At 36.5% G+C, this 24407-nt stretch overlaps 1 protein-coding gene across 3 annotated transcripts in view; it reads left to right on the top strand.

The window, feature by feature from the left end:
* The window catches only part of LOC121872627, a 47327-nt gene extending 24658 nt beyond the window's left edge, over window positions 1–22669 (top strand). The window contains exons 3-4 of one of the 3 annotated variants that reach the window (XM_042375542.1): window positions 14402–14490; window positions 14858–22669. In XM_042375542.1, coding sequence (XP_042231476.1) covers window positions 14402–14490; window positions 14858–16830 — 2062 coding nt within the window. In that variant the 3' untranslated portion in view covers window positions 16831–22669. Of the gene's footprint in view, window positions 1–14401; window positions 14509–14857 lie in introns of all 3 variants that reach the window. The other 2 variants (XM_042375541.1, XM_042375543.1) reach the window with 2 other exon arrangements.
* Window positions 22670–24407: the final 1738 nt, after the last annotated feature.

Raw genomic sequence — 24407 nt, 5'->3', positions numbered from 1 at the left:
CAAAGTAAAGCCTTGTATTTGTATATGTAGGATGTAAGGAAAATATTAAGTTTACATACAGAGCTATTTTGGGTAAATAAATACTGTACATCACTTCTTAGCTTGTCTCTTTTATTATTAATAATAATGCTAATGCAAATACTAATATTATTACTACTAGTAATAAAATAGAGTTAAGGTGCAGTATAATCAGTTAGTACATCAACGTAATAGTACTTGTTCAAGGTGATCATCAGTCATTGCTGATCTAAGTTTTTATTTATTCAGCTTCATTACTGAAAATGTCTGCTCACATATATACCATATGTAGATCCAAATAGCACAAGCATTCTTTGGGCATGAGACTTTAGTTTTGGAAATGCACAGTCATTAAGAGAGGTATACAATTTGGGAAGAGGCATTGATTTCATCTGCTCAGAAAGCAGAGAATCACATTGCAAGTCAATAAGCTCGAGTTGTAGGTCAAATGGGGCTTTGTCAACATCAAATGAGAAGGGAGAAGACACCAAAGGCAGGTAATTTCAATTAATTTGAAATCCTGGAATCGATTTGAAAATTCGGCGTGCAAGTCAAGTAGCTGCAATGAGTACTTCTGTACATTTTGATCACAAACTGCAATCTGTTGTAAGGTTGCAAAGTGACCAAACTGTTTGTTTGTTGTCTAACAAGACAAAAGAAGTAATTTCTTCATAAAGGCCTTGATGCTGTTGTATAAATCATGTGCAAAAGCCCCCTTCCCTTGTAGCTTTGAATTCAGGTCATTTATATGACCCATGATATCAACAGCAAATGCCAATTCTGAGAGCCATTTCTCATCAATCAACTGTGGGAAATCTGTAGCTTTCTGTTTCATATCCAAAATATGCCAATCTCTTCTTTCAGTTCCCAAACTCTTTTCAGGATTTTTCCCAAACTAAGCCACCTCACATTTGTGTGATACAAACGCTTCAATCAGGGTTATTAACTGTCTGTGATTTAATACCTCTTTCTTGAATGTAATTACCCACTTTTACAACTGTGTCCACAACATGGCTTAAATTTAAAACACTCTTACAAAGGACTTGATTAATAATGCAGTGTAGAAAGACAATATTTTGTTTTGCATTTGTTTCTCTGACATGATCTTGAATTTTTTTCATCAATCCAACATTTTTACCTGTCAGATTTGGCCCTCCATCAGTGATCACATATACCATTTTTTTTTCCACTCTACTCTTAATTTCAAAATACATTTATTTACTGCCTCCAATAAATCTTCTCCATTTGTTGTTCCTTTCAGTGGCTGCATTGATGCCTTCTGTGATCTCAAAATTTTTGGTGATGCCTCGAATGAAAACACTAGTTGACAAGGGTTCGGTAACATGGATCAAATATGCCACACTTTAATAATTTTGGGGTGCTGATTTCAAATATGGCAATAGAAAGTGTCAGTCACGTAGCATCTTTATGATATATGTGTATACAGGTATGTAGTGTAGGAATATAAGATACGCACTTGTGTTGGTTGGGATATATTGAATGCAAGGTTAGCAATACTGAACAGGAGAATGGAGATAATACAATGCTGAGGCTGTGTTAATTGACCAAATTCACCAAATTGAGTATCCAAATGTACCTTCTGCAATAAGGCCCATTCCTCGCAGAGAAGGCCTCCCTTGACCGACACCACCGGCTAATTTGGAAGAGCTCTCAACTTCAAATGAGGAAATTGAGGAAGAAATCCCAGAATCATCCCATGATCCTCCTTTCATTGACCAGACTTCCAATGAACCACATCTTATAGAACAAAGTGAACTAAATGGTCTTGTATGTGATCTCCGTCGGTCAAAACAGCAGGTGGAACTTTTAGCATTTAGCATTAAGACTGCAGGAATGGAACTTGCTAGCGAAACAGACAAGAATTTCTGTTTTAGGAAAAGAAATATTACATTATCTTCATTCTACAGTATGCAGGATTCCCTCGGTACTGATGTAGATGGACTGATGTCAGAGTTGGGAGAAAAACATGACCCAAAGGAATGGCGGCTTTTCATAGATTCTTCAAGTTCAATTTGAAAGCAGTATTGTTGCATAATGGGAACCAGAAGCCCTCAGTTCCAGTAACGCATTCTGTAGGTTTGAAGGAAACTTATGATAGTATGGAGAAAATACTCACCGCTATTAAGTATAAGGGGTATAGATGGCAGATCTGTGGCGATTTGAAGGTTATGGCCCTTCTACTCGGCCTTCAAGGAGGGTTCACAAAATATTGCTGTTTTCTGTGTTTATGGGACAGCAGAGCAACAGAAAAACACTGCAACACAAAGGACTGGCCAAAGAGAGAAGAGTTTGTTCCAGGAAAAGCAACATTAAATATACTCCCTTGATAGACCCAAACGATATACTTCTACCTCTTTTACACATCAAGCTGGGACTAATGAAGAACTTTGTGAAGGCTATGGATAAACAAGGTGATGGTTTCTTGGCTCTCGACATCTCCAAAACATTTGACAGGGTATGGCACAAGTCTTTACTATCTAAACTTCCCTCTTTTGGTTTCTCTCCCCCACTTTGTTTTCTAATCTCTAGCTTCCTCGAGAACCGATCCATGGCAGTTGTTGTCGAGGGATCGATCTCTCGCTCTTTCTCTACCAATAGTGGTGTCCCACAGGGTTCTGTTCTTTCACCTACTTTTTTCTTTCTTTTTATCAATGATTTACTTCACACTACAACTAATTCTATCCATTCGTATGCAAATGATTCTACTCTTCACTTTTCTTCACATTTTCCCCCTTCCTCCTAACTCTCAAACTAGATCTGTTTCTAGAGCTGATATCATTACTTCTTTTAATGTGGATCTGTGCAGCATCTCTGAATGGGGAGGTACAAACTTGATTAAGTTCAATAGTAATAAAACTCAATATTTATCAATTACACTTTATAAATTAGACGATCTCCCGCCAATTACATTTCAGGACGCTATCATCCTCCCAAATTCTGAAATAAATATGTTAGGCCTCACCATTTCCTCCAATATGTCCTGGAAATCACACATCCTTAATATAGCTAAAGCTGCCCCACGAAAGTTGGGAATGCTGTACAGATGCCGTAGCTACTTCACTCCTGAGCAGTTGCTCCAAGTATATAAGGGATTCATTCGTCCTAACTTGGAGTACTGCTCTCATATCTGGGGTGGCTCTTCTTCTGTTCAATTGTTAGATAGGGTGGAATCAAAGGCATTTCGTCTTATTAACTCTCCTCCTTTAGTCAACAATCTCTCTTCGCCGCAATGTTGCTTCACTCTCTCTCTTTTATAGATACTTTAACGGACAATGTTCGGTAGATTTGGCATCATGTGTACCGCCGGCAAGGCCGTGGGCTCGTAACACACGTCTTGCCCGCGGTGCCCACCGTTTCTCTGTGGATGTCGGTCACACGAGAATAACCCGTTATCGTACCTCCTCCTTTCCTCACACAGCCAATCTGTGGAATGCTCTGCCTTCTTCTGTGTTTCCATACTTATACAATCTGTCTCGCTTTAAAAAGCTGGTTTTCCGGCATCTTCGTGGTGTAGATTAACACAGTATAACCTTTTCTTCTCTATTTTCAATTTCTTTGTTCTTTTTTTTTTTTTTTTGACCCCAGGCCTCGTTGTGGGTCATTTGACCTGTGTCCGGTGGGCTAATTCCGTAAAAAAAAAAAAAAGGGGGGGGGGGAAATTCCCACAGCTCAGTGATGCTAAAGTCAAAGAGGGATCTTTGTTGGCCCACAGATAAGAAAGTTACTTCGTGATGACGTCTTTGAAAGCAAACTGAATGAAAATGAGCTAGCTGCATGGAAATCCTTCACATCTGTGGTCAAGGGTTTCTTGGAAACAAGAAGGAAGAAAACTATTGCCAACTTGTAGAGGAGCTATTAAAAAACTACAAAATCTTAGGATGTAGGATGTCCCTGAAAGTCCACCTCCTACACTCACACTTGGACTTTTTTCCTGAGAATCTGGGGACAATTAGTGACGTACAGGGAGAGTGATTTCATCAGGACATTAGACATATGGAGGAAAGGTACCAGGGTAGATGGGATCCTGTCATGATGGGGAACTATTGCTGGTTTTTACAATCAGAGGACAATACAACACAAAAAAGGATGAAATCAAATAACAACTGCCCTACAGTGGCTAATTTAATACTTTTGTGTCTTTTTATGATTGTTTTCATTCTTTATTGAATTGTTGTGTGATGGTGTGGAAAAAAGTAACAGGAAAAATAGTATTTTTCAGTTTTTGTATTTGTAAGGTTTAATTTTTTGAATAACAAATAAACTGTATGTGCCTGAGAATTTGTATTGCTAGATTTGAAATCAGCACCTCAAAATTACCAAAAGGAAGCTGCTTTGAGCCATGTTACGGAATTTTTTTTTAAATATGCTGCCTAGTGAAATTAACAACTGTGCTGTGTCTCTGACATCACAACTTTCATCAAGTGCCAGTGAATGGTATTCAAAGTTCTTACTTTCTCTTTAAACTGCATATACATGTTCTCAACGATGTCCTCTACACGCCTTACAATTGTTCGCCTTGACAAACTTACTTTCTCAAACTGTTTTTTCTTGTCTGGACATAAATTAGAGGCAGAATCAACCATACATTCCTTTATAAGTTCTCCTTCAGAGAATGGCTTGCTGTTTTTGACAATTTTGTGAGCAGTTACATAACTCACTCTTGTAATGTCATCCTGGGATGCAAATTTTTTTTTTTTAAATACTTTTCTGTTTTTGTAATTGAGCAACCATCTCGATAGCTTTCTTCCTCTTTTCTACCTCAGAATTTTTATTTTATTTACTGGAGTGCTTGGTCTCAAAATGGTGATTTAAGTTGTAATTCTTTAGCAGTGCCACACTTTCTTTGCAAATTAAACATACTGCTTTTCCATCCACATTGGTAAAAAAAATATTTAAAAGTCCATTCCTTGTTGAATGTTCAACATTCTGCTTCGGCTTTCCTCTTCTTAGATTCACTCATTTTCATTTAAATATTATGGGTTGGGGGCAACAACACATAAGTACAAATTCTGTAAAACCACAGTAACGTCCTCGTAAGTAAGAAGCAGAGAGAAGACTGAGCTTCTCTAGTGTTGGTGCTGGACGCCCAGTTCAGTGTGGGACACCATATTGAGGTGTGGGTGTGGCCGTCCAGGTCATATGGTCAAGAATGGGTTTCTCAGGTAAGGGTTTACTGACCTCCATTTGCCTAATCCCTATGGATAACCATACTTGGGGTATTCTCAAGGCCAGGTCAGCAGGTGATGAGCTGGTCTTGATGCTATGGGTGGCCAACTCCCACATAATATTGATCCTTTCTAAGATTTAAAAAAAAAAAAAATTAATTCTCCATTGCCAAATAGCGGGCCACAGAAATAATCTGGCTTGCAAATTTTGGCCTGCGTGCAGTATCTTGCCCATCCCTGCTATAGAGCCTCTTAATCACTGTCAGAAGGTCTACCTGTGACAAGAGATGCATTTAAATTGAAGTTCACAGGGCCGACACAGGTTACCAGGCGTGGGTCGGCTTGCCGAGTTCTCGCATGTGACTTGGCTTCTCCCGACTTGCACCAATTTCCCAACTACTCAAAAATGTAATGGTTATCCAGTGCCGTGTTGACTTATTGCAAATTCCAACTTAACGGCTGCAGAGTTATGGGGGTTTTACTGTATTTACAATACTTTGATTTCCCCCATCTTCCTGTTCCCTGACTACTTAGCCTTTGCTGATCTTTAGCTGAGCTTTGCATATTATGGGTCACTGCATAGCTCCTTTGGTTGGTCCCTGAACTCTTTACTGTTTTTTGGGGGCGAATTGTCAGGTTGGGGGTTATGTACACATTACTGTACTTTACTCTTGTTATTTACTTGAGTTTCTATGCTTTCTTTAATTTATCCTTCCTGTACTTGTGTATAGGCATGATGATCCTTACTAACTGCACTGTGCATTTATTGAGTCGTTCCACATTTGTGATGTTTGATTTGCCTTCAAACTTTACCACATTTCTCAGCATCTGTTTGACTGATTGCTTGTCTGTCTCTCCCTCCTTTCACACCAAGTTCTTTATAATGAGGTTGTCCCTGCATTTGTTTATCTCTACTTGATCTCTCATATTGTCTTGAAAATTTGGGCCATGATTTCTTGCTTGCTGTAGTTCTGTTATTTGTTGCTTTAGTTTTTCTTGTTCCTTATCTAACTTACCAATCTTTGGTTTCATGCTTCCCTACAGTCATTAATACCTCCTTAATCTACTTCATACATTCTCTGCAAAGAAACATGGCATGCTTATTGTCAGAACCTGAGATGCATTTGTTAGCTTTAAATAGTTCATCAGTAATTCCTAAGAATCCCTTGTGGTAATGTAATCTATCTTGCAGCTTTGGCATGTAAGGACCCTGGCTATGCTGCCTGAGGGCTCCTTGCAGGAACCATAGGTGCTTCGAGTCATATTTTATCTGTTTATTTATTTAGTTGGATTGCCTCAACTATCTTGCGCTAGGACATTCTAAATGTGACAGTGCCGATTGACGCATGGCATCTGCAGCTGGTGCAGTATTATGATCTTCTCAGCTTAGCTAATACCTGTTACACGACTCACTATCTCTAGGGAGTGAAAAACTTTTTCCTGGATGATGATTTTTATACAGCTTCTGGGCATACACAATTTTAACCATAAATGTAGCGACTTATCTGTTCCATTCAACCAGTGGTAGAGGTGGTGGGGGTATACCGCTGAGGGCTCTTGGTGGGTGCAGATTTTTTTTTTTCCCCTGAATGTTCTCAGTCCTTATCTCACAAAATTTCCTGGCTACTGTATTAAAAATTGGTTGGTTAGTTACATTCATCACTTGCTACTTTCAGTTCATCAAGGAACTCTGTCTTTTAATAATTTTTCTCAAGTCAAAACAGCGTAGCTCAGTACTTAGTGATGGATAAAGGAAGCGAATGAGGGAGAGTGTTGGAAAAGCTGTGAAGGATGAGGGAGAGAGGTTGGGGTGGGTATTACCTGCACTGACCACATGGCCATGATCAGCAGGGTAGGGGAAGGATGAGGGGAGAGACAAGTTATATACCTTCCATGTTAACACCCACCACATTGCCCCTGGGCAACGTTGTTCTTTTCCACACAACTTGTTTAAATTAATTCAAACTTCACACAGTTATTTGATGACAAATGTACTGTACATTATGGATATCACATGGACAGTCAGACACCTTACAACAATCATGCTACTGTATTATACATAAAAAATGTCACCTCTTACAGGATTAAAAGCAGTAATATAGTAAATTTTCCCTATGATCAACTCTCTAACTCTGTGTCCCTGGGGGTCTGTCTTTGAGTCTCAATTCTAAATATATCTAATTTTGAGAATAAAAATCTGTCATAAATGTTTGTGCTTGTGTTTTTATCTTATTTCTTCTTTTCAATTGGTCATTCTCAACTAAATCCTCCAGGGATTGGCCTACTCATCTCCACCCACTGGGTACTTTCTGTTCCCGTGGCACATGTTACTTCACAGTGGCTGGATTGCTTTATGGGCATCTGGCCAAAACACTTAGGGGTTCTTGGTCATCTGGTCCTCATGGCTTAGTCATTAACTCTCTGGCTTGTTTGACTGCAACTCATAAACCCAATAAATTGAAATACATAAAAAGGGGAAAAATAAACATGAAGATATGTTACATCCACAAGTGCCTGTGCTTTAGGATAACTAATAAGTACTGTACAGCTGCCAGATGTACGAAGCACACACAAACTTACTCTGATGGTCCTAGCTCTGTCCTTGTGCATATGATCTGTCAAAAAATACTAAAATTTGGACATATATTATTCATACACACATTTGTGTATGAAACCTTATAGAGTATTAAAACTTCATTCACATATTTGCGTTTCTAGGGAAAGCGTTGTGGCCAGGCGCGTGGCATCAGGGAGGACTGCTCCATTATATTTTTTGTTCATTTTTTATTGCATGCACAATGTACTGTATAGTATTTTTATAAAGTATAATAAATGTTTTTTAAATATAACATACACCTTTTACTTATTTTTAACCTTGAGCTGTACATAGAGCAATATGTACATCTCTCAGGGGTCACTTCCCCAAATCCCTTATTTCCTATTAGACCTAGCCATTGCCCACCGCAGGAGAATTTTTTAATTTAACCACCACAGTTGGTGAGGGATACTGTGCATAAATTTTTATACATAATTGATGAACCCTTTCAGTGTTGGTTTTGGTCAGTGTAACTAGCAACATTGATGGCTATATTTCCCAGATGTAACTGGTGTGTTTTTATCTTGGTTTTCTACAAATACTCAAAAAAAAAATCCTATCTTCTTCAACATAGTGTTCCACTCTCTTTGTGTCACATTTACTCTTGTATAGGTTGTCTAGGCCTTTACACTCTTAAACTCTCCAGCATTGACTAATACACATTATAATGTACCAAGTGAAGTGACAGACTCCTCACTCTCAAGTTGATAAATTAATTTTAATATGAATTTCATTGTAAGGATCATCTTGGGCTTCGTGTTTGAGGTATTTTACTGAGGAGGAGTATTGGCAGGGCACTTAGACAGCATCACTGTCTTAAGGCAGTAAGTAAACTATAGGCAAAACACCATGTTAGCAAATGGATGAGTGAACAAGAGGCCATGTGGTTCTTTAAACAACACATCCCTTGTATACAAGAACCATCTCCCTTGTATGGCAAATTATGGTGTTGAAAAACAAACTGAGGTCAAATATACTTGTAGTGAACCAATGCACAGTAAGGGAAGGGTGTATTGTCAATGAAAGCTAAGAATGCACTACAAAATCCAAGGCAGCATTTTAAGCCCTTATTCAAGGCCACCGTTTTATTGCTAATTCCCCTTGTAATGTCATAAGCCAGCTAGACATGAGAGATGCTTGCTGCAGGGGCTTCTGTGTTGTTTTGTTTTTCACACACTTATTGAAAAATATTTGCATGTTTCATGATTTTTTAGTGAGAAACTATTTTGTTAATATTAGACATAAAACCTGTGGCACATAAATTAGAAAGCTACTTATCCTCAGGAGTTGGTCTTTAAAGATAATATATCATGTCCTTACCAAAAGTTCCATTGATATGGCAGATCATTTTATTCCACTAACCATTGCTCATCTGTATGCCTCTTTTACTTGGTTAAGTGGAATTTTTCATTTGATTTACTTTAAACATATTGATGGGTAGGTTGGCAAGTACAGGCATCCCCGGGTTACAGAAGAGTTCCGTTCCTGAAAATCTTTCTGTATCGCGGAGCCATTTTTCCAATTGACTCCCATTATATAAGCTGAGATGCGTTACGATGGAAATTTTTTGCGGCCCAAAAACTAAACACAAGCAGATATATGAATGAAAATAGACACATACAATGATTCATTCATGATGTAACATGACAAAAAAATGCACACACTAGAATTTAACTCAGCAGAAACGATGTTGAATGCTGCAGGAGGTGGTGAGGTGGTGTGATCGGAGTTACTGGGAGTTACCTCCTTAAAACATTAAGTTTAATATCTAATACAATTCCTTTATGGAATCTTTTATCACCACTGCTTTTACTTGAACTTGATGGTCTTTTTCCACCCATCTTGAATAAGGGTACACAGTAACACAGATGCATAATTGAACACAAGCTGGGGAAAGAATTCAAACTAAGCAGTGCCATTGTTGTGGTGGCATCTGGGGAAGTGAGCGGCCCTCCAGCCACCTTGTAGCTACCACCAAGAATCCACACGAAATAAATATTATGATTTCAGTGAATTTCTTTGTTATACTGTATATAATAATTTTTATGTTTGAAAAATTTACCCAAATTCCATATGGGCGAGCTTTTTTCTTCATATTTTCGTCAGGGCGAATTTCCGTAACCCGGGTTTCTGTAATGCAGGGGTTGCTGTCGTCTTGGATTACCTCAGGGAGTTGCAACTCTGCCTTGCCAACAGTTCCCACCCTTTGGATTGGTTTTAGGAAGAGTATCCAATCATAAAACTTTGCTTCAATATGACTGATGGCAACTGGGGCAACAGAGCTGTTCCCATCCCCTGGTCTCTGCTGCATTTTGTAGGCTGGCACCCTGAGTTTGTGGGAATGAGAGGTACATCCTGTTCTGCCATCAGGTAATCATGGATAACTCACACAAGTGTAGAAAATGGCCATAAAACATTTATGGTGGTGATATTAACAGCATTCTGTAGCAGGTGCTTTCATCTGGAACATTATGAACTCAATAGTTGTATAGCTTCCTCCAGAAATAAGAAAAGTGGTGGCCCCCATTTAAAAGTTCATTTTTCCTTAATCAGGTGATATAACCTTCACCTCAATCTCTCAAATCTTAACAGCTAAATACATTCAAGCAAATGTGTTGGCCTTCACATATATCACCTCCTTAGTTAACAGACGAACATTAATAACTTTAAGTCAAAATTTACCAGAGAAGCAGAGCCTGACACTGATAGTAATGAACCCATAGCAGATCACAAATGGAATACAAACAATCCCCCAGGTTATGGATGGGTTTTGTTCCTGGAGGCTAACCATAAGCTGGAAGTGACCCTTCCATAGGTATATAATCATTGAACACACATTGTTCACAATGTATATACAATTACTTTACAGTTATGGGACCATTTATCCAACACGCTTGGGGCCTGGAGGTTGCCAGATAGTTTTTTTTCATAATTTGGAGCATTAGACCTAAATGTACAGTAAACCCTCTGTAACTGGCTGTGAAGACTGTTCAGATCATTAGATTCACCCCAAAATGTAGCTTTAACTGTACACTGTAACATTAAAACTTGAAATTGTAGGCATATAAAAATTAAGATCAAAAGCATAAAAATAACATTAAAGCATAAAGAGAGCAAAAATGATACAAGTAAATTGCATCACAGTTGCCCCTGGTACTTGCCTCAGCAATGGTGCTGCACCACAGACCCTCTGACATCCACACACTCGCCACACATTTTCACAGTGGAAGCCTGTAGATACTTAAAACTTTATACTTTTTGATAACGTTTTAATTTATTTATTTTTGCACTTTCTGTATGTAGGATGATGTGTGTACTTTATACACTGGAGCCCTGCGTTATGGAAATTCTGGTTACGGAAATTCACCCGTTTGGACATTTTAAACCACTATCACTAAAACTATGACATGGAATGTTAATTCACCCTTATGGAATTTGCAGAAAAAATATTCAGATTTTTTATTCATTATGCGAAAAACAATTACCGTACTTGGACTGAAATTATATAATTGTTTAAGAGATTTAAGTTCCATGTGTGTGCATCGATGATGTTAAATCACTACCACTAAAATCAGGACATGGAATGTAAAATCACCCTTAGGGAATTAACCCCCCTCCCCCCCAAAAAAAAACACGATGGGAAAAAAATCACCAAAATTTTACGTTTGCTTATTGAAATTCAAATTGTATTTGTGCGCATTGATGACGTTGGTGGCGGACTTTGTTTTGAACCTGGAAGCACATAAGAAATGTTTTTTCCCTTTATGTTTTTTACCATATCAAAATCATTTCTTTTATTTTTTATATGTCGTGGCCTGATAGGAGGAGGCTGAGATCCCCGACACTGCACACCTTCCTGCTCCCCTCTTCCCCTGTCATTATCTGCAAGCTAACTCCCGTTGACATAAGAAATGTTTATTCCCTTCGTGTTTTTTACCTTTTGATAATCACATTTACTTTTTTTTGCACATTCTGTATGAATGATTGTGTGTATGTAACAGAAAAATATATATATATATCTACCCAAAATTAGGAGTTGAAAAGTAACCATAACAGTTCACAGCTGGCACAAAGAAATATTTATTCCCTTTGTGTTTTACCTCATAATAATTTTTTTGTTTTTTTTGTACTTTCTGTGTGAATGATTGTGAATGTATGTAACAGTAAAAAAATAAATAAAAAGAAGAAAATTACATACAGTATATCTACCCAAAATTATGAGTTGAAAAATAACAACAACACAGCTTGGCCTGGTAGGGGAGATATAGTTACTGGGAGTCTAACCCTGCGATATGCCAAGTCCACACATACATTCACTTCACACACATACACATCCATGCTCTTCATTTTTTCTTATTTTATATCAACATGCCATCTCCACGGATATTGTTTTTTTATTTGCTTTACAAATAAGCGGGGTATGCTCTGCGAATACAGTAATTCCTTGCCTCACGTTCTCCCATTTAATGTTGTTTCGTTATTACATCGATATTATTTCTATACCAAGGCTCTACACAATGTTGTGTAAAATCGTTATTACATTTTTGGTCAGATGGTGCTACTTTGCTCCGCCCAACACTTTCCCTCGCCTGCCAAGTGATGCTGTACAACTTCATTGCGAAGCATCAGTCTTACTTACTCCTCTGCCAAGTGTGAATGTGTTGCAAGTTCTGTGTACCTCGTGATCACCTTGTTTACGTTGTTGCTCTACTTTGCCTATTAAAATGGCTTCAAAATGACCAGCTAGTGATTTTGCTTGTACTGTAGTGCGAATTGCAAGAAACAACGGAGAAGCATTAATCTTTTTTTTAATGAGCAATAACCCACCTGGGCACAGGTCATAGACCCACAATGGGGCCTGAGGGAAAAAAAAAAGGTAAAAAGTAGAGGAGAAAAAGAGTATGTTAATCTATAGTTAATCTGGCAGTGAAGATGGATGTTTTACGTCGCTTTGAAGATGCGAGCGTGTTGGGATTACCCACTACCACGGTGCATACTATTCAGCTAGTGCTGACAAAATTAAGACCAGTGTTGGAAGTACTTTGTCTTTGAGTGCTACTAAGAAAAGTCGCACTTGTATTGGAGTGATAGAGAAAATGGAAAAGATGCCTGCAATGTGGACCGAAGACCAAAATCAGCGCAATGGCCTTATGAGTTTGATGGTTATGTAATATAAGGCCAAGTCTCTGTTTCATGACTTACCAAGGAAGGTGAAGGCTCTAAAGACAAAGAGCTTATATTTATATGTACGTATTTACAGTGCAAAATATGTTGGTATTTGTAATCTATTTACATTGTCTTAATTGTGATGCATGTTATAGGCTGGGAACATAACCTACAGTACTTATTTCTTTACCTTCTTCTTGGAAAAATTGATCCACAATGTTATTTTACATAATGTTGCAGTTTACAAGACCATAACCACAACATTAACAGAGAACTTATTGTATCAATTATGGGTGTTAAAATATCAGTTGCAAAAAAGTGGAGTTGCGATTAGTGAGGTACACTTTTACAGTACTGTTTATGGGAAAAAATGGTTTGCATTATGGAAATTCACGATATGGCCACTTTTTCAAGAACACATCCATTCCGTAATGTGGGGGGTCCAGTGTGCCTATGATAATTACCAGTGTTTCTTTTATTTAGTTTTTGCACTTTCTGTATTTAAGATTAAGTGTATAATAATAATAATAATAATAATAATAATAATAAAGTGGACTTTTGTTTCTCAAAAGCACCAGTTCCCCTAAAGAATTCAATAGTGCACGAATTACTTCTAATTCAAGGACCTGTGAATAAAAAAATAAAAAAGATAAAAATCACAAAAAGTGGTAGTTCGTATATCCTTAACTTGTAACACTTCCTAAACCCTGTAACTCTCCTTCAGTATCATAGGATCTTAAAAAAAAAATTGGTCTTAAGTTGTTTCTTAAAGGCCTCCACAGAAGTCAGCTGCTTCATGGATGCAGGCAACCGATTGTACAGTATAAATTGGGAGCTGTATAGGAAAAGAATCGTGCAGCAAAAGAACATTCCCACTCGGCCTTGGAATTATTTGGCACTCATTTTAAATAGGACTAATGAAAGAGTATCTGTAAAGTTTGGAATTTGTAACCCGAGGAGTGTCTATACAGTACTGTATGTTCAGTATTCTGTCACTTGTTAGTGAAGGCAGGTTGTGCTGCCTATTTGGTCTCAACATAATGTCATACCCACAGTATGAATATAAACATTATGGATTTGAAATAAAATTGAAATACCTAATGTAAAAAAAAAAATCACAGCCATCAAAATAATATTACAATTTCGGATTTTGAAAATTTAACTAGTGTTAATTTTATTTGCAATTTTAGTGTAATTTTAATTGCATAATAGTGTAGTTACAATTGCACAGTAGTTAATCCTATCTCTGGTTACTAAAATAGCCAATGGGAAAAGGATCTGCCTAGACCACAATACTGAAGAAAAAAAAGCCATGGTGTAGATTAATAGACTATTCTCTTTCTTTTTTCATACTAATTATTTCCTATTTGTTCTTACCCACTTTTTTTAACCCATACAATAGTCTGATTACTGATTTGTTTCCTTTGTTTTACAGGAAGAAGAAGTATATTCCAGCAGGTACAGGGAAGAGAGGTCGGCCAAGGAAGTACCCTCCCCCTGTAGGCTGTGAGTACCGGAATTCTGGTGGGTTGACTGAAGAGAGTTGAGTGTTTGGAGTTTTATTTTGTAAGGATTGTGCATGTACGTGAAACTGACACGAGTGCTGCACTTATGGATATTATTAATCGTTTAGCCATTAATCTTATTTTTGATGTTTGTATGGGTTTTGTAACACATGGTTATGTTTAATGTGTTTGGTGCTTATGTTTTTCATCAGCATCACTTATAATTAATTTGGTGTACATGTGACTGTGTTCCAGTTAGGTATATTGTTCAGTTTATTAGTTGATTTTATATTCTACATTTTCTTCTTACACTTCAGAAGCATAGTTTTGTGTATTCTATAGAATTTAATTTTAAGGCACATGTAAAATGCAGCTATTATTTTCAGATGGTCCTGGCATGCAGCGTCCAGACACAATTGATGAAGATGGTAATATCTTTGAGCCACAGATAATTCTAAAAGACGGGATGGTTGTCAAGAACGAACCTGGGGATGAACGTAAAGGACTTCATGCTGGAGAAAATGGTGCAAACAATTTAGCAAACACCTCTAATGGAAATTCTGGAATCCAGATTCTTCCACGCCCAGTTCTTTCAAAGGAAGAACTTGAAAAAAGGAGGGAGTATTACAATAATCATAAGAACAAGATAAAATATGTTTGTCACTATTGCCAAGTTCATTTCTACCACAAACCCAACTTTGATTTCCACATTTCAAAGTTAGAAAGTACTGGAAAATGTAGAATCTATGAAAAGGTAAATAACCTGTACCTTTGTGAGTCCTGTGGGGAGGGGTTCTCATGGCGGGAGAAACTAGAGAAGCACTTACGTTTAGCTGAACAACATGGAACGCACAATCAGAAGGAGTTGCTTATGTTTGGGGACTTCCAGTGCAATATGTGTGGCAAGACATTTAATAAACGCACAACATACCTGCAGCATATAAAGTGGCATGAGGATCGCGAGGACATCCCCTGTGTCATCTGTGGAACCATGTTCAAACAGACTGATCTAAGACATCATTTGATGGAAGTCCATAGTAATGACAGCCTTCCATGTTGCTATTGTGGCAAACTTTTTACAAGTAGGAAGTATTTAGAAAAGCATGAGTTAGTTCACCAGGGAGGCAACTTCCCATGTCCAGAATGTGGTAAAACATTCAGTCAAAAGAGTAATATGCAGCAACATCTTAAGACACATACATTAGATAAAGAATATTCTTGTGAGCACTGTGGACAAACATTTAATCAACGTGCTGGTCTATGCCAACACTTAAAGAAGCATTTTGGCCCAACTGAATTCAACGATGAATGTGAAGTATGTGGTCAATATTTCTCTAATGATTATAATCTTAAAGTGCACAAGAAGAAGATTCATAACATGCATGTAGAAGGAGTGCCAGATGATATTTCCGACCATACAGAGTATCTTTCTTCACCTATAACATCACACTTGACACCAGAGGATCTTCGTGAGAAAGCCTATGGTGCTGCAAATTCCACTGTGAAGAACATGTTAGGAGTGTCTTTGGGGTCATCAGTTAGTTTAGGCCTGTCTATGAAACAAGAGGGTAGTACAGAATCTCTCGATGAAAGTCAATTACACATGAGAGATAATTCAAGTCATTTGAATGACATGAGGCATATGACTGATAGACGAGACACTCCTGGTGGCCTCATGAAAGACACCCTTGAAGCTGATGAACACATGAGAATGACCCAACACCACTCCATGGCTGTAAATGAAGACCCCTTACATATGCCTCAAGATCTTACCCGAATGACAGCTAGCCAAGCACACATGAGTGATGATTCAGGACGCATGTCTACTGCCCCACAATCTCCTCTTATTGCTGCTCCACAGTCTCATATGAGTGATATGAGAAACTCGGCTACTGACAGTCCAGGACGTATCACTGATACCCCTCATATGACAGACAACTTGGGTCGTATGGCAGCTGAAAATTTTGGACGAATGACCAGCACACCAGGGGGTTATTTAGCAGAACACTTGCGTCGTATGGCAGAAAACCAGAGTCGCATGTCAGATTCTATGTCTCATTATGATGAACGTGATAATTATAGTCGTCTTGGTGACAATTTGCGAAGTATGAGTCGAGGAAGTGCTGCAGATCCCATGGGTCGCTTAGGAGACAACTTAGGCCGTATGACAGACAATCTTAGTCATATGGGTGTTATTCGACCAACACAAACCCCCTCCAGCACACCCCAGTGGCCACCACATATGCAAAATCATGCAGCATTAGATAGCATGAATCAGTCTCCCCAAGCTAGCCAGCATACACTTTATCCACTGCCATTCTGGCCCTATGACCCTTCTCTGCGACAGTATCATCACTGAGCACCTGAAGGTTATACACACACTTAGCAAACATTCTGACATACAAGGTCCAGATGTATTCATCATATCTAAGGCATGATCAAGAAGTTCCATCACACTTCTAAAAGTTAGGAGAAGCTATTTTTCTTATTTTTTTAATTAGTCAAGTCTGTTGGCTTATTTTAATCTTCATGTAGAAGATGTGATGTTATGATTGAAGGTTCCTACGATGCTAGACATTAAAATTTGTGTAGTACAATTATGAATTTTCTGTGGTAGCTGTAGTTTATAGTAGCTGTCCAGATTTCTGAACATTAATTGCTTGGTAGTGTATCCATATGGAGGATTAAAAGTTGTAGTAAACTTATTTTAGATTACCATACAATGCGTATACTGGCCATGTGTAGTGCTTAATGTATGCTGTCAAGTCTAGCTTCCAATCTTTAGATATGCCTTTTTTCAGGTTTTATGAAGAACCGTCATTTTTCATTTCAGATGGTATGCAAATATTTATAGAAATTGACAGCTATCTTTCTTTGTGATAAAAAGATATTGTGCTCTCTAGTTTCTTAATTATGAATAGATGCAAAAGAAACCAGATGTGGGTTCTTTTTAATTATTGAGTACAGGGCATTGTCAAAAAATGTACTTACCACATATATTTTCAATTTGGAATTTGTTTTTTAATTCATTAGATTGGTTTTATTATAGCCAAAAGTTTTATTATTATTATTATTTTTATTGTTGATACCTGTACAGGGCACATTAAGGTCTCGCAGTGGTCCAATCTATACAGGGTAAAAAAAAATCTGAAAATAACAATAATTTGGGGCATTTGCTCTTAAGGGTTGCAAGGTTGTCTGTAACCATTAACTTGGCCAACAAATACCCACATGATAATTTTTGTGTAGGTTATGGGATATACTGTAAATATACTGTATATGTATACTCAATAATTCACAAGACAGCATCTGGGATCAAGTGTTAGATCTTTTATATGGCTTAATATGTGATGCATCTTTAAATGCCATTGCCATGTTTCAGGACTTTTTCTTCTTTTTTTTTCATACTTCCTGAGCACTTAAAATTTACCATGTAATATGGAAATTAATACTGTATATGTAAATGTATTTGAATGCTACCATTGAGAAACTGTTCTTAGTGTGATGAGCATTGTGAATAAGGCTGCCAGTGATGGTGCAAAGAAACACACTTGTAGGTGGAAGCTGAGAATTATGGAATATTGTATCTTGAGTCTTTCTTTTGAAATGAAAAGTAAGCTTTTGAGTGACAGTGAGATTAGTCCTGAACTGTTAGAAGTCCTTGAAATGTATAGTGAGGAGACATGTACCATTCTTGCCAGGTGAACTAGTAACTAGTAATAGCTTACTAGTAGGGCTGCTAAGGTGTATATTTACCCACATGCTCTTTTGCAGTGCTTTTTGAAATAGCATGTACCAAATATCTATCCAAACTTCCTTGGATTACAGCCCTTATCACCTTGTAACCGTCTTTCCAAGAGATTCTTGAGTAGTAGGGACAACACTGCTTTATGGATGTCACTCTACTATATGAACAGGTAAGAAGATATTGTTAACAGAGTATCATAATTAGTTATATAATTCAGCCCCTTCCACAGGTATATCATATTGCAAATAGCATATCATAATGAGCTGTAATTCAGGAATTTTAAGAGCTTTGAATTGTCCAAAACTTATTTGGTTGAGAATTTTCTCTGTGGTTTATGAAAAGGAATCAGGTACAGTATTTGAGTTATTGGGAATCATGCATTGGATATTATGTTGCACATAGTGTATGTATTTAATAACGAGAAGTGAAGTCAGTAAGAACTAAAAATAATTAATTCAGAGTAACTTAAGTTGTTTTCTTCTTCACAAGCTATTGTTGCACTTAGTGCATACTTCTGTTTGGACATAATAATATTTGAATTGAGAAATACTTCATACAATGGATTGATTGATTGATTGTCTCTGACTTTGCCATGGGATTTGTCAAGCACTGTACATATTTTATTTTCATATATTTTATTAAAGATATATCATAAGGAGACAGAATATTCCATGTGATGGGGCAGAAGTTTGTAGTTTGTTGAGTTATAAATATCCTTTTTATAACTAAATAGAAATTATTATTTGTTATTTTTAGTCTCACATTTATAGTAAGTTTACAACTTCACACATGTAGTTGTGTTAAATGAATAGGCTGTTGGATCACGACTGCCTGTGTTTGACTGACACTGGTATATTCTTATTATTTTTGATCCGTGATAAAGCACGAGGGAACTGAGTAGTTAAATATTATGCTTATTGATCTGATGGTAACTAATTTATGATTAAATTGGCATGAAACTATGAAGACAATTTTTCACAGTTGTTTTTTAAGTACTCAACAACTCTCATTGTACTTAACCCAGATCAGGAAAGTTGTACCTTTCTTTAGTGGTGATGTCTTACAAAATAATTTTAGATCTTTATAATGTTTTATTATATTTTGTGCTATATACAACAGATGATATAAATATTTGAATTTCCTCTATATCATAATTATGTAGTTTAAGATTTATCATTTCCCTTTTGGGAAAGGTACTAATCGAACTTGAATCTCTGTGGCATATTTCCCCTGTTTGCTCTTAAGAGTTTTTATTTGTTGTTCGCATTGTGATGTGTGATGGACTAAGAGTAAGGATAAAGTCTAGAGCCAGTTTAGTGCCCAGTGAGTGACTTTGAAAAGGCTGTTGTAGTTTTTGTGAACTAATTATTAAGGTCTTGTAATCAATAAATTTATACTTTTATTAAATTAGTATGTTGAGAGTACAATGAAGAATTGGGGATGGATAGTAAAGTGATATATGTACTATTTCTTTAATCATGGCATTACATGAAATCATATGCTTAAGTATTTTATTTAATATATTTTTTATATTTTTTTTTCTAGTTCTTGAGTCTAGATATTAATCGTAGACTGTTGGCTTTCAACTTGTTTTTAAGTCGTTAGTTTTTAATGCAATATTTTAACTAAATGATGTAAGGAGGATAGCCTTCTTGGTGGTAGTTTTGAATGACATGATGTAATGCTACTTTGTGAAATATGTCATTTGTGATCTTTTGTGTAGAAATATAATGTGAAAGTGAATTGTGGTGTTAACGGATGGTTTGCATAGGGTCTCCCAGTTATTCTTCTTAAATATGGAACTAGGGAACCCTGACATCCCAATAAAATGTTTTTTATAGAACATGAAAGGTTGATTTGAGAATGTCGTGTTTTAAATACAGTATATATGTAATTGTTCATCTCTTTATTTTTTGTATCTTTTTGTATCTTTTGGTAGGATGTGTGGGTAAAAATGCTTCCCATGGATTATGGCCTTAGGTGTTAGAAATTAAGTGTGTTGTGAGGAGAGCTGCTTAGAAAGATTTTGTATCTGTAAAAACCTGAATGTCTGGGTGAGAAGGATGTGTGAAAAAGTTTTTTTTACATATATATCTGTTGGTATGGTTTGTACATCTCCAGAGGGTGCGATATTAGGTTAGTGCAATATTAATAAATGCAAAAATTTTGAAATTTCTGTCCAATGAATACAGGCCCTAATTATATCATTATAAATGTGAAGGGTGATCATTATTGATGATTCTCAGAAATGGAACTTCAAAACTAATACCTCAGTATTTGAGGAAGTGAGAATCCCTTTGAAGTACCAGTGAGGTTCAGAAGTGATGATTGTAAGTTTGTAGCCAATTCATATGAAGCTGTGACAAATTGTGATGGTTAGATAAATGAAGTTCCTGAAATTAGTCAGATTAAGGCAGGTGATGTGATGTGTCAATTGGTATTTTTAATCATAAGTCTTCTCACCTGCCTAAAGTGTATGTTAATGAACTGAAGTTGTTCATATAATGTGCCATTCAGTGCTTTCACAAGGCATTGGCTCTTTTGGGGCAAGACGTCAAAGTTCCTATGCATGATAGATTCTGAAGTTATTTTAAGGTCTGTAAATTTGTTTTTTATGCAATTTTTGTGACAAAATGGACTGACTTTCAATACCATAGAAGTTGGAGTGGAGTGACATACACTACAGTACATTATAGGCTTCCCAAGTTATGCAGCTGAAAATGAGGATACTGAAACAAGATATGCATTAAGTTGTGAGTCTTAGCTGGAACATGCACGTATATATGGAGTTTCGGCTAGACCTGGTCATACTGCCCACTGTGCCATCCAGAGGTGAGAGTTAGTTAATGAAATGTTTACATCAGGCTGTATGGAATATAAAACACTTTTGCATTCAATTACAGAGCAAATAGTTTGTTTCTTTGCTATTTAGGGAAAACGGGGATTACTTTCTCATTTTGCATCCCTTGTTAGCTGTGTTACATCAGTCTGTAGCCTGACTTTGGATAGTATGTTATGTGTCAGGCTTGCAGTCTTCTTAGATTTCAGCATACTGTGCAGTATTTTGCTACAATGTGCAGTTAATCATATTAATTTTGCCAAGACAGTTTAGAATGTGTTGCAGTTAGTAAAAGTTGGTTCAATTTTGCCTTGCTAACACCTGTATTATTTCTTATACAGTGTATAATGTATTCAATAACCAACTACAGTGTCACAGAAAGTATTTGCTTCCAGAACACCTGAGTTTTTGTGCTTTTTACTCTTTGATTTAACTTTTAAGATAATTTTTCTTCTAAACAAGCATTGGATTTCATGCAGATATTAGATTCCATCACTCTTGATTTCAGCATTTCATTAACTGGTATTTTTACCTTTAGACGACACCACTGTCCTTGTACAGTTAACTTTGTACCTTTTTAACAGTATACTGTTTTGTGTTGATCAAGTTTTTCTCATTATGCTGAGGCAATTTTAAGCAGTGATGTAAGCTTATGCAGTTTGTGTGTACAATATCTCATTTGATTGTTTACAAGTTTTGTTTTTATAGATATTTATTTGGCATTTTTCATTTTCTCGTGTTGAACAGAATCCATTACCAGATGTTGTTGACTGTGAATTCTTTATTATGGGCACTTTGTTATAATATCTTACACCCAAGTTTAACAGACTACACATTTTCTCTTCATTTGTCATTCATTCCTAAATGAATACATCTGCAGATGGAAAATACAGTAGGAATAATAATAATAATTAAACAAGGCATTTTTTAAATAATGAGAGAATTATGATATACACATTTCATACCCTAATTTTTTAAAGTACATATATCCCCTAGAGACCCATCTATGATGTAATGTAAATGCAAAATTCAGTCAGAGATTTAGGTAGTTCAAGTTCTTCCATTGTTTACTTGGCCATGGTCACATTGTATATATGTCATAAAAGCTTAGTTAAATATTTTTGTAATTAGATTACAGTTTCCAATCTGAAAATGAGATTAATTAAATGAACTTCAGTGAGATGTGAACAGTGAAGAACTCTGAATTATATAGATCACCGTATTTATAGGCAAAAAGTCATAACTGGGTTTAGTACCAATCTCTTGGGGATGTTATATTGAGGCCCATGTGCATCTCTGTCTAGTCACCAAAATTTGTGTGCATATTTATATATCTCATTTTGATGTGTCTTCTTGTAACCATAATTTGTTTTCACATGTCTTTTATATTTATATTTTTGCTTACCACAAGTTAGTGTTTAGAGTATGAAGGACTTGTTTTACACAAATAGCCCAAACCTGCATTATTTGTAGTTAAATCAACTATAATATGAATTATAACAGGATAGAATATTACTTTCCTGACAAGGTGTACTTCCTTACAATGTGGTGTGTCTTAGGATGTTTATAGAACATTATGTAACCATGAAATAAACAGATCATAAATGTCAATAAAATCACTTTTAAATGTCCCCTTGGTTAAGAATAATGTATTGTCATTGATTTTCAACATTTTAGTACTTGTCAGTATTCATTCATTAAAAGACATAATGGATTACAGGATATAAAACACTATTATATGTGCATTCGGGTAAGTTCAGTATACCATTCTCTGTAATTAATCACTGAAGTGGTTTATGTTGCATTTTTTTTGTATTACATATTGTCTCTTACCTCATTCAGTGCAGGGTTTGATAATAAAGATATGTCCTGACCATTATAATTTCAGACTTTTTCATATACTGTACAGTATGTGTGTTTAACCCTCATCACCAACTCAACAATTGCCCAAGGATTCTGCCTGTTGATGTGGTTGTTTCACTGTGCAGCTTCAACAACTTCTTGCACAGGAAATAAGAATATACTAGAAGAACGAGTGCAAATAAATAAAACTTAATCCTTAGACTGCTCCATGCCTCCTGGGTGACTAAGTTTTGCAGTATTGTTTGAATGGAATCACCATGTTTGAGTGGCAGGCCAGTCCTTAGACACATCACTGGAGTGGTTGTCATGCTGTAGGAATTCTCAGTTACTTACTGGAGTATGGCAATGAGTGCTGCGTCTTCCCCACCCATCTTTTCGCATATTTTGTCTTCCCTCCCATTTTGGCAGCCTATTTAAATCATAAAAAGTGGTAAACGTGTTTATTTTTTATTTTGGAAATCATACCCTGTAGTTGTTATTGTGAGTAGGAGTCTGAACAATATATACGAGTGAATAAAATGGCAAAATAAAGAGTGAAAACTTGGAAAAAAGTGCAATAAAGTGAAACAATGTTTGCCAGTGCTCCTCAGTGTAGTATTTCTGTGTGTTTATAAGTGCTTCTCCATGAATATTGGGCATGATTGTGGTGTGTAAAGTAATTTTTAGATATTTGGGGGGATTTGTATTTTGTCGATCAACACTGAAATCGCTTCTATGGCGTTCCTAATCACAGGACATCGGTTTAATTGACATTGCACCAAAAGATTCCTTTTTGACCAGGCTAGTCTTTTTTCTTTTCTTTTTTTTTCACAAATTTTCCTAAAGCCTAAATTACTTATACTGTACAGGGATTCCCAGAAAAAAAAAGTAGCACTTTAAGAATTAATTGAAATACTTAAGGGATATCTGGTAAGGATTAAATGTCAAGAAAAAAGTACGTACAGTATAAGTAACTATAAAAGAAAACTGGTGCTTGGAAGCATATGTATATTTTTCATTTCCAAGTATCCAGATAGTAGCTAGTGCGAGTGAGGGTGTGTGTTATGTAGGACGTATTGATATGTGAGCTCCAAGTGAAAAATATAGTTATGGAAAACAATTCACTCTGTGATAGCCTGTTAAAATGGATAAGTGTCTCACGCTGTATATACAGTGTCTCCATTAGATCAATTTTGTAGTGCGGAATGGATGAGTTGTTGGTTCTGAGTAAACACAAGAAATACACTGCCACATTCGTAGAGTGATACGGTATATATAATTTGTAATAAAAGTTTAAAGTCCTGCTATAATAGTCGAGATAAGTTTATTTCTCTAGAAACAGGAGCGCAGACGGAGTTCTCCAACAAACTTACTGCTGCAGTCGGAGGTACTGTAGTACAAAGGATGGCCTCTTCAGATCCCAAATGCCATGTTCAGGTAAGTTTTAAGGGTGATTTATATGGTCTAAGTCTGTAAGTCATGAACATTTCGTAAGTGAAGAAATGTG

The sequence above is a fragment of the Homarus americanus genome, unplaced genomic scaffold, assembly GCF_018991925.1.
Source record: "Homarus americanus isolate GMGI-L3 unplaced genomic scaffold, GMGI_Hamer_2.0 scaffold39155, whole genome shotgun sequence".
Taxonomy (NCBI): Eukaryota; Metazoa; Arthropoda; class Malacostraca; order Decapoda; family Nephropidae; genus Homarus; species Homarus americanus.
This window is presented reverse-complemented; position numbering and strand designations above follow the sequence as displayed.